Here is a 17,317-nt window from a genome sequence, read left to right on the forward strand (position 1 = left end):
AAGATTTCCAAGTTTGCTGAATAACAGAATCATGTCATTTCAGCATTAGAAATCAAGAACTAAACAGTCAAAAATCAACCACCTGATTCTCAACAAAAGCAAACAACAATATGCCCCACACAACACCTGTTCTGAGAGCATCTGATTTGCTTAGCAGCATCACATGTTTCACCCCTAGGATAATTGTAACTCAGTACAATCAAGGAAGACAAGTTGCTTCCATGAAGACAACTTTTATTTTTCTTCTTTACATATTTATTTTTAATATGCCTTACCTAGATTAAGAGAAAACAAAGATTTGAAAAGCAAAGTATCCCTTTTATTATAATTTCTTTTTACATAACCTTTTCAACCTATATTCAGGTAACTACCTGTCTCTCCCATGAAAGGAGAAGGGTCCTGCACATTACAACAGGCAAAAAAGGCTTTTAGGAAATAAAATATTTTAAATTGATCCATTACATTTGCTCAATTTTCGAGTACACTGGAAAGTGGGAAAAACACAAAAGGAGAAAAAAATGGCATTTCAAACAACCAGACTATAATAATCTTATTTAGATTGGTAGTACACTCTTTATATTTTTTCCCCAAACAGGTACAAAGGAGGTTCAAGTGCTCTATGTGGATGCTAGTCTATACCTTAATATTTTTATTTTACTCCCAGTACTCCCACGGCCATGGCCAGCGTTTGCCTAAACTCTCTGAAGCATTATCAAGGAGTCTCAATTATGCAAAATAATCTTAGGCAACCACAAAGAAGAGGGATGCACATCTCCCAGAAATATTCAATAGTTGTATCTCAACTACAGTTTCAGAATTTAGAACCACCAATTCAAGATGGAAATATGCAGTGGGAAGAGTTATTAAAAAGGTAACAGAATTTGACTAAGAGTATGAAATGTAGAACTTTAAGATTAAAAGAGCTCCCTGGAAGGACAATGAGGCATATGGAGCAGAAAGGAAAGCAGGGAAAGGGCTGAGATAGTTTAATTATACCAACTCTTTACTATGCAGCATCCCTTTATCGAAAGGAAAAATATAAAGTCCATAAAAAATATTTTGGTATTGCAAACTGCTACAATAATTTATTGTAGGCAAATGATAGCTATGAAGAGGGCCGTTGATCCCTAAAAGAAAAAGTACAGCAAGTTTCTAATTAGTAAAACTAACAGGTTGTTTTTTTTGTGGGTAGAGTGGTATCAGGAGAATACACTTTCTCCCATCTCAGAAAGATTTTTAAAAATGCAGTTTGCTTTTGTGTAGGAGGCTAAAATATCTGATGACTAACCACTGCAAATGAAATTTATGGAAACAAAGGATAAGTGTGACGAAAAAGCGAAGTGTGGAATATAGATGATAGCTAGTCAGAAAGTATAAAAGGGACCTGAGAGTAGGACAACTTTTTTGTAGATTCATCCAATCAATCTTGTATTTTCAAATCTACTCAATATACCAAAGTCAACTCCAAACCATGTTGGCAGGAAAGCATATTCTACATTCCTTCTATCTTTATGCCATTTTCTATCCCCATATTATGGAGAAATGGCAAATCTGCAACACTCTGAAAAGAAACAATAGCACATTTGAGACTGGTGATTGTAGGTGTCTCACTCCCTATTCCCTGGCATCTCAAATGCTAACAGTAGTGGGTATAAAGTAAGCCTCTTTCAGAAATGACATTTTGTTACTCTTCTTTTTGGGAAAAAAGAATTTAAAAAAAAAAATTGATAAACCATGTTTGTGAAAAACAAACTTTTTTTTTTCCCAGCAAAACGTCATTCTTTGCAATAGCCATCACGCATTTCTGACAATAAACAATGAATAGCGTAAGCCTTCGATTCTAGCTTTTGAGGCACACAGGATAGGAATTACTCTTTACCTGAAGATGAGCCAAAACAGGATTTGGGGCTTTTGGCGATATGACCTTGTACAAAAACACTACCTCTTCTCTCCAGTGAACAGCAATAAGCAGTCCATGCCCCAACACAATCTCTATCCCTAGGAAATTGTGATTCCCAGAATTTTAGGTGAAAGTCAAAGCAATTATTATATAGGATTATTAACTTTGGCTATTGAAGTTTTTCCTCTTCTGAAGTGTTACTAAAGGGGAAAGAGAGTTTAATTTGACTTAAAATTTTAGGACTCATAGACTTTGTTCCTTCACTAACAGCAGTGTCCTTCACTAACAGGGAGCTGGAATGAACTGATGATAAAAAGCAAAGCAAAAAACAAAAAGCGAGGAGCCAGAGATGGGCCCCAAGGGAAATGTAAGGAAATGGTAGGGGCAAAAAAGAGAAAAGAAATAAATTCACAAGAAACAATTTTCTATCTATAACTTAGATTCTGAACAACCCTCCTCATCCTCTCAAAATTCCTAAGTCTCAACGCTCTAAAAATCTCAAAGAGCATACTAGTTACCACGAACCTAACATTCTTCCCTAAAAAGGCTTCCAAAAAAGCACTAGGCTATTGTAGTGATTATGTTAGTGCTGAGGACCAGCTTTCTTTAAAGGCCACTAGAGAGCTATGATTTCAGAGGCTGGCTGTGCTTCTTCAACCCTATGTCTTGCCTTCAAAGTACCTGTTATGGAAGGGATCCCATGTCAAAATAATCTAATCTCTCTCTCCCAGCCCCACAAAATATAGCAACAAAGACTCCAAAAAGAAAAAAAAAAAAATCAGACTTTGTTAATAAATAAGGAATCTCAGGTTCCACAACACAAAAACACACATGTTCAAAGTGCAAATTTCTGCCATTAGCCTGGGACTTTTCTCGTCGCCTCACTGATACAGAGCCCTGTCTTACAGTCGAAGAGACTGTGTAGAGGGCAGCCCTCTCCCTATTGGGAGCCTGCTTCCAAGCAAGTGAGCACCATTGAGAGCCATATGGAGGTTTGGGAGGGGGACTGAGATGCTGGGATCAAAGAGGAGGGAGGTGGTCCCCATATATCCTTCCTTTCTGAAACCCAGTGGGGAATAAAGGAAGAGGGGATGAGAGATGTGTGCTGTTTTAACAGCTCACCCTGCTAAGGGGCCCTAAAGTGCCAAGTCAAGCTGCCAGCCTCCAGAGATTAGAATTCTATGGTATTTGAAGGTAAGTGTGCCGCAGGGGGTAGGAGCCAGAACCACAGGGCAGCAGTAGAGGAGGAGAAGGGATTTAGAAGACAGTAATATACTATTAAAAATTAAAAGCTGATCCAGAGCACATCAGAGTTACAGGTTGGAAAGGAGGATCTGCCGATGAGCAGGAAGTCTGCTGATGGCTGGAACCTAGTATGAGAATAACCCTCACTTTAAGAGCTGCTGCTGCTTCTTTTTTGTCTACCTTTCTGGTAAAGACAACATCAATTTTATAAGGGGAGCAATAGAGGGAGAACAGGGGATGGGAATTGGAAGGGGGTGTGTGTATGTATGTGTGTGCTGTGATCCACAATGGAAAGAGCAGGCCCTTCAGTTATTTCACTCGATTTTAAATGCTTTAGATTTTTTTTTTTTTGTCCTTTTTAACCTTTAAATACAAAGTCTGAGCTGTCCCATGCCCCAAGTCTTCCTGTCCACTAAGGTCCAGTAGAGTCTGAATCTTCAATCAGAACCTCTGTGGTAGCACCGAGTATATCTGAGTTCATAACCAGCCCTTCAGTGCCTCCACTGCTGCCGCTTCCCACAAAGATCTTCCCATCAGCCATCAGGCTCACCCGTTCTGTCCCACTGCAGTATGACTTTGACATCCCTTCAGCTTCTAGCAGTAGGCACTCTCCAGAGGTTGAGTTTCCCAAGGGCTCAGGAAGAAGAGGAAGACCCTGACCATCTGAAGGCTGCGTCAGGGACTCTGGGTTAGTGCCCAAGATATCTGTGCTGGTGATGAGGGCGCCTGCATTGGCAGCCAGAGCTTCTGCAATCAGCACCTCAGGGTGGCTTTTTGCCTTGTGTGCCACCACGCTGTCCTTCTTCTCAAATTTTTTGCCACAGATATTGCAAGAAAACTGGTAGAAGGAGTCTGCATCATGTTTCTTCATGTGCCAATTAAGAGATGCCTTTTGTCGACAAGTAAATCCACAGATCTCACATCTAAGGAGAGGAGAAAAGGAAATGGCTGATCCAACAGAGAAATAAAGAGTGCTCTTATTCAGGGTCAGGGTTAGAATTCAGAGCTCACATATATACATACATGCACAATAATCAGTAACACACTTCTTTTGAAGGATTGGGAAATGTTACTAGATGGAAAACTTATCTGATTTTCTTCCGTTTGCTTGAAAAACAGAGGGAAACTAAGAAAAAGGCCACTAACTAATGCTCCCAATCAACATCCACTCATTTATTTGATGAAAGTAAACAGCAGTGGAAACTAAAATGTTTGTAAAGTGGCAAACCTTCAAGTAGGGCATATATCCTTCTCACCCAGATGTTCACCAGTAAATAACACTCACTGTAATGGCTTCTCGCCAGTGTGAATCATCCGGTGCACTGCCAGATTGTGGGAACTCTTGAAGGCCCGAGCACAATATTCACAGATATAATCCCTTTGATCTACGAAGAAAAATACTGTGGTTAGTGTTCTATTTAGACACCCTGTAAAATACATATTTTCCCTCCCTTACAGTAAGTAAGCAGATGATGGGGCAGGTAATTTAGAGTAAAAGCAATGCTATTTTCAATGTATAAACACTTTCGGTAAACAAAATTTAAAAAGGAAAAATATTGCTTTAAGAAAACATCCAAACACACAGTAGCATAAGGACCTGTTTAAACAACAACAACAACAACAACAAAAAACACAAACAGAAAAACTAGATAAAAATATAAGAACTGGAATCCTCATCTCAATTTTACCACTAATCCAGGTCTTGGATACCAAGTGTTTAGCAAGTAAACAACTATATTTTCCGTATATTTTATTCCTTAAAACAATTTTTTTCACAGACAATGAAAACTGAATGCTTACACAGAAAGAACTGGCATTCAAACAAAACAAAAACAAAACACAAGAACTTGGCACTATATAAAAGAAAACTGATCCAGAGGTAATCATATCCTGTTTCAGGTTTAAAAAATGTTACCCAAGATAAACAAACTTTTCTCAAGACTGGAGTTGCTGCTATGAAATGTATGTAAACAATACCTGTACTACTTTACCTTATTTTCCTACCCATCTTCTGCACCTTTCAACTACCTCCCTTTGTCACTCACAACACCCTCCACCACACTACGCAGGATTTGATGAATGTGGTAACATGGTGTTCAATCTACGAGGTAAAGGAACATTGTACTTATTCATTTCTTTACCACGTGTTCGGGAAGCCTGCGCCCAAAGAAGTGCTCAATATATATATTTGTTGAATTAATGACCACTACATTTTCTACTCCTTTTGCTTCAAATTACCAGAATTAATCAGAATGAAAACATGAATTTAAGTTAAAAGGTGAACAACATTCAGCCGGGCGTGGTGGCTCACGCCTGTAATGCCAGCACTTTGGGAGGCCGAGGCGGGTGGATCACGAGGTCGGGAGATCGAGACCATCCTGGCTAACACGGTGAAACCCCATCTCTACTAAAAATACAAAAAATCAGCCGGGCGTGGTGGCGGGCACCTGCAGTCCCAGCTACTCAGGAGGCTGAGGCAGGAGAACGGCGGCGTGAACCTGGGAGGCGGAGCTTGCAGTGAGCTGAGATCACGCCACTGTACTCCAGCCTGGGTGACAGAGCAAGACTCCGTCTCAAAAAAAAAAAAGAAAAAAAAAGGTGAACAACATTCAATTTAATCCTATACTCCTTTCTAAACAGCTTACAGATCACCTGGATAGCTTATTAAATGTATATGCTGATTCAGCAGGTCTGAAGCAGGGCCTGAGATTCTGTATCTCTAATAAGAACCCAAGTGATGTCAATGCTGGTTGGTCTGTGTTCCATACTTTATATAGCAAGGTCTAAAAATGCACAGTTTTAACTTAGGAAACTCTTAGTATCTCCCAGGTCATGTCCACATTTCCAGTTCCATAGCAGGACAAACCTGTGTGGGGCATCTATTTGCTAAATAAATTAATTTGCAAAAAAAAGTCTCTATACACTAATTTGCAAAAGGAGAACTAACACCATAAATTGTATTAACCAAATATAAATATTTGAAATGTACTGAATTTATAAAACAGTTTTTCATAGGCTTGTGATATTTAACTAAAACAATCTAAAGTGCTTGTCAGAAATGACTTTTCTATGGCAAAAAACAGTATTAACAGGGAGCAGAAGGAAGACAGAAATTGCAGTACCTATCAAGAAACAGAAATAACTGTTACTTGTGGAAATAACTCTGAAGAAACATGGTAAAAGAAAACTGTAGACTTTGGAGTGGTCAAGTTCAATCCTGGTATTGTGAAAAAGTCTACCATGTGCCAGGCTCTGTGTAGTCAATAGCATTTTATGTTATCTCATTTCATCCTTACAATAACTTATATTGGTATCCTTAATACACAGAGAAGGAAAAGTGAAAAGAGAAGTGAAGTAACTTGCCTACAGTAAATGAAGGAGATAATACATCTATCAGTATGACCTTGGGCAGGAGACATAATTCTACAACTAGAATTCCTAGACTTACTCTCCAAGATTGTTGAGAAGGTAATGTGTAATTATCAAGTGTCTGGCACATACTCAGTGGTATGCACCTAATTTGTTCCTATTAGGTACACTGCACTGAGATGGTCAGTGGTTACAAATAAATTGAATTTGAGTCTATTCTATAATACATATTGCAGACACTCAGCATCTCTTTTTGACAGTTCCTATGGGAGGTTACATGCAAATTCAACAGCTAGCTTTCACAGTTTCAATAGCAGCAGAGTATTATGCTTCTAAAAACTAGCTATGTGACCATGGGCAGGTTACTTAATCCTGCAAAGCTTCTAGTTCCTTAGCTGTAAAAGAAGATCAATATAAACAAATTTAGTGGTGTTGAACAGACTGATTAACAATAATATACATAAAGTATTTAGTCCACAGTTGATACAGAATGCTCAGTAAAAGATCATTATCCTGGTCATAGAAGTTCAAGAAGTCAAAGGATAAAAATTCAAAAGTCCTAGTTTTTCCATCCCTTGGAAAATTTGTCTTACTACATTTTATTTTCACACCTTTTCCCCACACACTTGACTATAGAATCTTTTAAGATTTATGTTAGAAAAACGTTATCATTACCAACATGCAAAAAAAAAAAAAAAAAAAACCACAGTGCAATTAATTACCTACTTGATAAACACATTTTAAAAGTACCTGTATGATGTTTGGCATGTCGCAGAAGTTGCTTCTGGAGCCTGAAGAGTCGTCCACAAGAGGGATGGGGACATACGTATTTCTTCTTCAGCAAATGCTGGTATTTAATGTGGTGCTAAAACAAGAGAAAGTGAAAGGGGAGAAAAAAATAAATAAATCAAGGCTTCCTGAAAGTACTGAAAGAAAACCAAATACTTAGATTTCGCACATGGATAGTGAGGGAGTATAATAAAATGGCGGCCAGGCGCGGTGGCTCAAGCCTGTAATCCCAGCACTTTGGGAGGCCGAGACGGGCGGATCACGAGGTCAGGAGATCGAGACCATCCTGGCTAACACGGTGAAACCCCATCTCTACTAAAAAAAATACAAAAAACTAGCCGCGCGAAGTGGCGGGCGCCTGTGGTCCCAGCTACTCGGGAGGCTGAGGCAGGAGAATGGCGTAAACCCGGGAGGCGGAGCTTGCAGTGAGCTGAGATCCGGCCACTGCACTCCAGCCTGGGCGACAGAGCCAGACTCAGTCTCAAAAAAAAATAAATAAATAAATAAATAAATAAAATGGCTAAGAACACAGGCTATGGAAATATACAGACCTGGTTTCCAATCTGGGTCTGTCATTCACCAGCCTTTGTAATCTTAGGAGATAAATATTTCAAGCTCCAGTTCCCATTTGTAAAATGGAGATAACAATAACCATCTCAAAGTGTTGTTATGGGGTAAGAGATTTATATATTGTACCGTGCTTTAGAGCAGCAAATGGCACACGGCAGAGGAGGAGCAGCTATTGTTATAACTGAACCACAATCCATAAGTAAGGCCTTAGTGTCAAGTTATATTTGTTGCTAAAGATCAAACAGGTATTTCCTAAGCAGTATTTCACTTTCATGTTTCCTGCCGGACCCAAATGTAAGTGGTACCTTTACTCATCAAAAATAATAATAATCTACTCAAAAAAAATAAAAACAAAACCTGAATTAAAAGTCTTTTATTCATTCTACACAGTATCCAAGAAATCAGAGGTTTGAGTTCTAATTTTACTTTTTTTCTAAATCGTTGTAAAATAAAATCTGTTACTCTGTGTCTTGGAATGTTGTTACCGTCATCTCATATCAGAAGTATTTACACCACATTGGGAATTACTGTAATATTGAAAGATTCCAAGGAAAGTCCTCTATTTGGGTTCAGATTCTTAGTCACCATTTTTCATTTTTTGTTTTTTTTAAGAGAAGATGCTATGAGTTTGGATGTGTTCACCACAGTTCATGTGTTGGAAACTTAATCCCCAATGTGATAGTGTTGGAAGGCTGGACCTAATGGGAGGTGCTTAGGTCTTAAGGCCTCTACCCTTATATAAATGGGTTGATATTATCATTGGAGTGGATTTGTTACAAAAGCAAGTTCAACCTATTCTTGCCCTTCCTTAACTTCCATAACTTAACCATGGGCTGACACAGTTAAAAGGCCCTTGTGAGATGTGGGCACCATGCTCTTGGACTTTCCAGTCTCCAGAACCACAAGATAATAAATAAATGTATGTTCTCTGTAAATTACCCAGTCTCAGGTACTCTATTATAGCAGCACAAATGGACTAATAATGATTAACCCATTTATGCCAAAGGTTGCAAATGTTTTTTGTGAAAAATCAGACCTTGGTGATGACCTTGAGCAGTAGGATATAAATAACTTGCCCAAGCTTAGCATTCTAATAATGGAACACTAGGCATAAATGGGTTAAAGTCATTTTATATTTAAAGAAAGACTTTTCTTGACATTATATGTCAATGATAAAGCCTACACAAGCCAATAAATTAAAATCTCGTGGTGCAAGAACAAGTAATGGAACACAACCGGAAAGGCTCTTATATAACAACTTCACTGACCTGCAAATAGCGAGGGTGGGCAAGGACAGTTCCACATCCTTCCATCTCACAACGGACATACTGGATTGGAGGCTTTTTTCTATTATCAAAACGCAGAAGAAAAGTTAGCAAAACAAAAGTGGCACTCTGCACAGTGGCCTTTGACTCAAACTGTGCTATAGAGAATAGCTATTTTATAGTAGGAAGAATTAAAATCTCTTTACTACTATATAGATTACACAGAATTTGTATTAGAAGTAGCCAAGAATTAGCAAATATTTGACGGAATTAAAAAGTAACACAAATAAACTAATAACACCCCAAAAGGTAAAGTATTAAGATTGTTGGAAATTTCAAGATCTTACAATGAAAATAAGATAATACCTGTGCATCTAGGATATTAGTGAAGTTGCTTTCGTGAAATTTTTGAATGGCCATTCCTGCAGGATTATCATGAAGTCTAAATATGTAAGTAAAGTACCTGGTATTGGAATAAGGTGCAAAACAGTAGGGGTAAAAATTCCTCACCTCCTTTTGGGTAAACGTGGACTTTTGTCATCTTTTCGTCTTCTTCCTCTCCTATAATTGAAGACAGGGTAACAGTAGACACATTCTGAATCAAAACTTACAGAGTGAAGGCTGGCTGAAGACAGACAGACACACACACACACACACACACACACACACACACACACACACACACACACACAAAGAACAAGTGGCAAAGGATAACCAAGAATACATAAAGTCAAAGACATATCTGGCAAATCAAGCAAGATTTTACTCTGACGTAATTTCACTTTCAAATCAGTCTGTAAGACAGATTAAATATATACCTCCATAAACCATGCAATACTATGAAAGACTTAGATAAATCTCAATGTGTTACTTTTAGAGTTGCTACCACGTATCATCTAAAAGCCCTGAGAATAAAACATACTTTCTCCTTGCAATAGAACTAAAAAATCTAAACATTTTTTACCAAGAGTCTCTCCAGTGAAATTCAGCTGCTTGAGGCCAAATTTTTTTAAGTTAAAAAATACATATTTTGAAGCATGTGTATGTCAACATCCTTCCTCACACTCCCACTCTATTTTCCACTAGTGGTTTCAAAATCTGTTAGATTTCCATTTTTAATAATAATTGTCTACTCACTTCCTCGGAGGTTCCTCATCCTCTCTAATTTCATTCTCCTCTTCTTTCACCTCCACCTCTACTTCCACTTTAATTTCCTTTTTCTCCTTCTCTTCTTTTACCTTCCCTGATTTTCTCCGTGGCTTTGGGGTTTCCCTGAAAACACAAATGCATTTCAACACTAGGCAAAAGATCTTTTCAAAGAAGACTATGACAACAAATTAAAGCTTAGAGTTATCACTGATTTGTTATAAAACTACTCTCCTCAGTTCATGAAATGTGATTTACCAATCATCCTCACATGCGTAGTAATGATCTAAATATATGTATAAGATGTTCATGGACTGAACCCTCCCCAGACTAAAGATGACTGTAAATCAAATCTCACTATAATTGTAAAGAGAAATGAGACAATAAGTTAAAAAAATTCTAAGTATTCAGGCTACTCATGATACCTTGTTGAGATAAAACATGCAGACTCATAAAAACTTATATATAATCAAAATAAAGTTCTACAAATGGGAGAGACGATTATATCAGGGTATGGTAAGATGTTAGACTTACAACAGAAGTGCATAATTACTCATTTAAAATTAATTCTACACTCATTAGTTTGGCAATAACAAAATAAAAGCATTCAACAATGTTTTCCTACTTATATTTCATTGACATGTCTGGAGTAAAATCTGAGACATGCCTTTCTAAGTGGGGTTTGTAGGTCTCATCTCTTGGGTCATCTTTGAATGGTATCTCCTCTTCACTGATTAACATCTCTTCTTCCTCCTCCTCTTCCTCTTCACTACTAAAAATAAGTAAATAGAAATGAGACATTCTGGTTTTAAGGATCATGTCTGAGGAGATTTAATTTGGTAATTTATTAAGAGGTAGCCAAAAACTGATAAAATCACCCAGCATTTTCAGCCTAATGACCTAATTGGACTGAAATCTAGTGGCTTTATCACAAAGAATAATAATTGAAACTAAAAACACATAAATCCTAGATAAAGACAGGGTGATGACAACTCAATGGCATTAAAAGTTAAGAAACAACTGACTTTGTAATACTGTCTGGTGATCTGCTGTATTGAAAGACTTATTAACAGATAAATCACAACACACAAGATTCCAATGAAATCTCAAATCCTTGGCCAAAACACCCATATTTCACATTAGTTCCTACCATGGAATAAGTCCAAACACATAAGGTACTCAAGACATGATTTCTAAGTTATGTAAGCAGATTACATGGTTTAAGTTCTAATTAAGCTCAACATGGAATCTAAATGCAGTATCAAAACTGACGTTAATTTCTCTTACAGCTCAAAATTGTTTCAAATGGAAGCAACTTCTGAATCATTTAATGTCACTATGTTATTTCCCCAAAGGTTTAAAAATGAAATATTAACATTTTTCTACCTAATGCCACCTGGAGACTGATGCTCTTCTCCAACATCTAGAAAAACAAAGACAAAACAAAATTTTATTAGTGTAGATATAAGATATTTTCTCTCTGCAGTCAAGAAATGCAAATCAAATTACTGCATGGCGTAATTACACAAAAGCAGAGTATCTGCAAATTGTTCAAAGAAATATTACCTACACCATCACACCTGCCCCTGACAGTTAAGCTGTTAAGGCAAATGTTCAACATTACATTTAAAATATAACAGCAACTAGTTAGTAAACACCATATTCTAGCTGCACTGTACCATAATCAAGTTGGTCTGTATTTGGTTCTGACTTGCAAATGAGTTGCAATGAACCAGTCTTGGACCGAGAGCTTCGGGTGTTCTCTGTATCACGATGGCGAGAAACAGATGTCCTACTACTACGCCAGCCCCGGCTAGGTCTAGATGCAGCAATGGAAACTTCCTGAGGGAGGGCAGAATCGTCTTCTTCCTCTTTTTCTTCCTTGGGATCTAAATAAAAAGACATACCATTCTCTTTTAAGTTTACGGTTAACCAATAAGCATCCCTGTATGTCTACTAATTGTAAATAGTTACTTGAGGATAAATTAAGTATTTTCAAAGGAAAAAGAACCTAAGACTTTTATTGAAATAATAAAAAAGAAGAAAATTAGATAACTTACCCTTAATGTCACTATGCTAAATAAATTATTTCATATTGCAAAGTAGTAATTTTATACTGCCTTATCTTCTAAAAAATGCAATGTTAACTATGCAAAATACACTTAATTGGATTCATGAAATTCTACCTTTTAGATCTAAGTTAAAAGAAACTAAATTAATTGGTCCCAAAAAGATGACCAGAACTACAGAGGCACCAAAAAGAACGAACCATAGATCTAGATGTTATTTACAATCAAACAAGTCTATAACAAATTACTGAAGAGGAATTCCTAACAGGAGTACTTTTCACTCTAATCAAGAGTTTTTCCTAAAACCACACTGTAAATTTGAACTAATCTATAAAGCAATTGAATGGTAAAGTCCAGCTCTGGTGCTATTCTGTTTCAGTTGTCCTATAAGACACTGTGTACAGGAGAACACACAAAATCTGTTATTGTTATCCTATATTTTGTCATGTTTTAAGGGGTGAATGAAGTATGGTAGGTCATCCTCTCTTGAGCCGTAAGTAATAAAAAGTTAACCTCAGAAACTGGCTTTCATACCTGCAGTAGCGAATTACTTAGACCTATATAAAAAAAAAAGTACATTAGAAGTGAGCCCATTTTAACAATAGATGATTATTTAATAAACTTAGAATGGGAAAGGGCCAATAATAAAACACAATTTCAAGTCATAAGATACACATAAAAACAATTTTCACACCATACACAAAGTCTAACAACCCAATAGAAAAATAGGAACTAACAGGCCGGGCACAGTGGCTCATGCCTGTAATCCTAGCACTTTGGGTGGCCGAGGCAGGCAGATCACAAGGTCAGGAGTTCATGACCAGCCTGGCCAACATGGTGAAACCCCGTCCCTACCAAAGATAGAAAAATTAGCCAGGCATGGTGGTGCACACCTGTAATCCCAGCTTCTGGGGAGGCTGAGGCAGGAGAATTGCTTGAACCCGGGAGGCAGAAGTTGCAGTGAGCTGAGATTGCGCCACTGCACTCCAGCCTCGGCAAAACAGCAAGACTCCGTCAAAAAAAAAAAAAAAAAAAAAGGAAAGGAAAAAAAGAAAAGAAAAATAGGAACAAAAAACAAAAACAAAAGCTCAATCCACTCAGAACAAGAGAGACTCAAATGAGAACAATAGCAAGACACCATTTTTCATGTATCATACTGGGGATGATCATATTTGACAATATACTGTATTTGACAACATACTCTAACACACAGATGATAATGTATTAGCAAAACTTCCATGCAGAACAATTTGACAATATACATCAAAATTATAAATGTATACACCTTTCCACATGATGTTCAACTACTAGAAATTTATCCTACAAAATTACAATCATACTTATAAATGACTAATGTATAGCACTGTTTTTAAGTAGTAGAAGAGTAGAAAACTAAACTTTCAAAGAGGGATTGGTTTCACAAATAATTGTGTACATATGTAAGAGATATATATGTAAGATATATACAAATATATAACTTATGAAACCAATCCCCCTTTGAACGTTTAGTTTTCTACTCTTCTACTACTTAAAAACAGTGCTATACATTAGTCATTACAGTATGTGTGAGTGTGTGTGTGTGTGTATATATATCTTACATACTACAACATTTCTGGAAGGAGATACAAGAAATTCACAAGTACTGGTTACTTCCAGAGAAGGTCCAAAAATATGTGTAGTAATTTCACGTTTAAGTATATGTCCTAGAAATATAAACTACCACATGGGGTTAACTGTAGCATGTTTATAATAGCAAAGAACAGAAACAACCTAACCCTCTGTCGAAGATAAAGTGCTTAAATAAACCATGATACCTTCCTACGATGGAATACTAAATAGAGGTAGGTTTCTGTTAAAAATGACATGGAATTATCAGCAAAAATATTGTTAAATGTATAAAAAAGACACAAAACTATATATACAGTATGGCAACATTTTTGCTTAACATTAAAAAATAGTTTACTATGGAGCAATGTGGTGACTATAGGCTACTTTAGCTTTAACTATACTGAAAGTTTTATGAGAATATACTGAAGTAATGAAATTAGTTTGAAACACAGAGATACATAGCAGTGTGAACAGTTCTAAACAACCATCAAAATCAGTTGTGCATTTCCTTTTAGCTGCCTTTTCCATTCATTATTGCATCACCCTCCTATCTGAGCTATTTTAATAGAAAAAATTAAAAAAAAACCATTAATAGAGGTGAAAATACCTCAAACGCCATTCAGTCTAAGCACAATCCATTAAGTTTTACCCATAAAGTATCTAGAAGACCAAAGAAGAAGCTTATTCAAAATCACAAGGTTAGCTAAGGACACCTAGATTTAGAAATCATATTTTGAAATTAATAATGAAGGACTTTTACATGTAGGTCATGACTACTTTTAAAACAATTTCATCAAAGAGAACAATTCAACACCATCTATGAAGTATTACAACATTTAATAATAGAAACATCTTTTTTTTCCTTAACACAACTGTACTGAGTTGGACTTTGAACCCACTCCATAACCTCCTGTCCTCAACAAAGCTCTTTTCTTCTTCATGATGAAAGGATGGTATTCCCACAACTTCCTATACTGTGGATTTTATACTCATTGGATAAATGATGCCAACAATTTGATAACAATAGCTTACCATTATAAATAAAACATAATAGCCTATCTTATTCTTATTGAATACTACTGCCCCCATCACCTAAAAATCTAGTCTTTAAAAAAAAAAAACCACTCTGTCAGAGATGACAGCAAAAATGTCCCTCCACAGAAATAAACACGTACCATGAACAAAAACTGTCAGAATCAACTTTGTGGAAACTATGGACAATAGTTAAAGGTTATAAAAGCCCAGGGAGCACTGAATCAAGAAAAACGTGAGTGAAGACGTTTAGGGAAATCTGTCAAATCGCTCGATGAATATAAGCTAAAGGACCAGAGCCTTCAGAGACCACAGAGACCGAAGTAGGAGCTAAACTTTAGGTACTCATGGACATAAAGATGGCAACAACAGAAACTGGAGATTACTGGGGGGGAGGTTGAAAAACTATTGGGTACTATGCTCAGTACCTGTGTGATGGGATCATTTGTACCCCAAATCTCGTATCATACAATATGCCCCAGTAACAAACCTGCACATGTACCCCCAAATCTAAAATAAAAGTTGTAAAAAAAAAATGTTTAAAGAACTAAAGAAAATCAGAGCTAAAGAAAAGCATTAACAAAGTACTAAAGGAAATCAGAAGAATTATGTCTCAATGAAAACAGAATATCAATAAAAAGATAACTATAAAAAGAAACCAAGAGAGGCCAGGTACAGTGGCTCACACCTGTAATCCCAGCACTCTGGGAGGCCAAGGCAGGCGGATCACCTGAGGTCAGGGGTTCGAGATCAACCTGGACAACATGGTGAAACCCTGCCTCTACCAAAAACACAAAAATTAGCTGGGTATAGCAGCGTGTCCCTGCAATCCCAGCTACTTGGGAGGCTGAGGTAGGAGAATCACTTGAACCCAGGAGGTGGAGGTTGCAGTGAGCCAAGATAATACCATTGCACTCCAGCATGGGCAACAAGAGCGAAACTCCATCTCAAAAAAAAAAAAAAAAAAAAAAAAAGGAAAGTAAGGGAAAAAAATTCTGGAGCTGAGAAGTATAATAACTGAAATCAAAAATTCACTGCAGACTTGAAAAAGAAGAATCAGTGAACTTTAAGCTAGGCCAACAGAGATGATCCAGTATGAATATAAAGTAAAAAAGAATAAAGAAAAATAAAGCCCAGCAGATCGTTTAGACAACCATTAAGCATGTCAAGAGATGCATAATAAGATCTATAGAAGGAGAGGAGAAAATGAACAGAAAGAATATTTGAAAAACTACTGGGGAAAAAAAGTCTATACAAACAAGAACTTTACCTAACTCCTAGGAGGATAAATGAAAGAGATCCGCCCCCAGACACATTATTATCGCGGTGGCTCACGCCTGTAATCCCAGCACTTTGGGAGGCCGAGGCGGGCGTATCACGAGGTCAGGAGATCGAGACCATCCTGGCTAACACGGTGAAACCCCGTCTCTACTAAAAATGCAAAAAATTAGCCGGGCGAGGCGGCGGGCGCCTGTAGTCCCAGCTACTCGGGAGGCTGAAGCAGGAGAATGGCGTGAACCCGGGAGGCGGAGCTTGCAGTGAGCCGAGATGGCGCCATTGCACTCCAGCCTGGGCGACTAAGCGAGACTCTGTCTCAAAAAAAAAAAAAAAAAAAAAAAAAAAAAAAAAGACAGACAAATACAAAGAACCATAAAAACAGCAAGAAGTAACTCATCAGCAACAAGGAATGCTCAACAAGACTAACAGCCTATTTCTCATCAGAAACCGTGGAAGTTAGAGGGCAGTGTGGTAACAAAGTGACGAAAAGAAAAAAAAAATCGTCAAGCAAGAATTCTATAGCTGCCGGAACTATTATTTAAAAACGAAGTTCATAAAATTAAGACATTACCAGAAAATCAAAAACAGCTTATCACTAGTAGATCTGCCCTATAAAAAATGCCACCAGGAATCCTCTAAGATGAAATTAAAGGACACTAGAGAGCACTGAAAGCCATAAATTAAAACACTGGCAAAGGTAATTACGGAGGCAAAAATACGGCATTATACTTTTGATTTGTAACTCCTTTTTCTCCCTACATGATTTGAAAGACAAATGTATAAAATAACAATTATAAATTTATGTTAATGGGCATTTGACATCAAAACATACACTCTGCAACAATAACATAAATGGTGAGGCACAGAATGGTACAGAGCAGAGATACGTTCCCTACTGAAGCTAAATTGGCGTTAAACTAGATAAAGTTTGAAGTACTAAATGCAAGCCCCAGGTAACCACTAAGAAAATAAAAATACACAGAAAATGAAAAGAGACAATGGTACACTGCTACGTATCTGCAACACAAAGAAGGAAATACAAAGAA

The 17,317-nt window shown here is 37.2% G+C and overlaps 1 protein-coding gene across 2 annotated transcripts in view; it reads right to left on the reverse strand.

Annotated features, from left to right (window-relative positions):
- Positions 1-217: 217 nt before the first annotated feature.
- ZFP91 (ZFP91 zinc finger protein, atypical E3 ubiquitin ligase) overlaps positions 218-17,317 on the reverse strand; it is a 43,386-nt gene continuing 26,286 nt past the window's right edge. Inside the window, exons 3-11 of one of the 2 annotated variants that reach the window (XM_015114143.3) lie at positions 11,964-12,173; positions 11,671-11,707; positions 10,952-11,053; positions 10,276-10,410; positions 9,649-9,699; positions 9,142-9,220; positions 7,265-7,379; positions 4,431-4,530; positions 218-4,068 (exon numbers count right to left, since the gene is read on the reverse strand). In XM_015114143.3, the coding sequence (XP_014969629.3) occupies positions 3,558-4,068; positions 4,431-4,530; positions 7,265-7,379; positions 9,142-9,220; positions 9,649-9,699; positions 10,276-10,410; positions 10,952-11,053; positions 11,671-11,707; positions 11,964-12,173 (1,340 nt within the window). In that variant the 3' untranslated portion in view covers positions 218-3,557. Of the gene's footprint in view, positions 4,069-4,430; positions 4,531-7,264; positions 7,380-9,141; positions 9,221-9,648; positions 9,700-10,275; positions 10,411-10,951; positions 11,057-11,670; positions 11,708-11,963; positions 12,174-17,317 lie in introns of both variants that reach the window. The other variant, XM_015114142.3, reaches the window with a different exon arrangement.

This window comes from Macaca mulatta, chromosome 14 (genome assembly GCF_049350105.2).
Source record: "Macaca mulatta isolate MMU2019108-1 chromosome 14, T2T-MMU8v2.0, whole genome shotgun sequence".
NCBI classification, from domain to species: Eukaryota; Metazoa; Chordata; class Mammalia; order Primates; family Cercopithecidae; genus Macaca; species Macaca mulatta.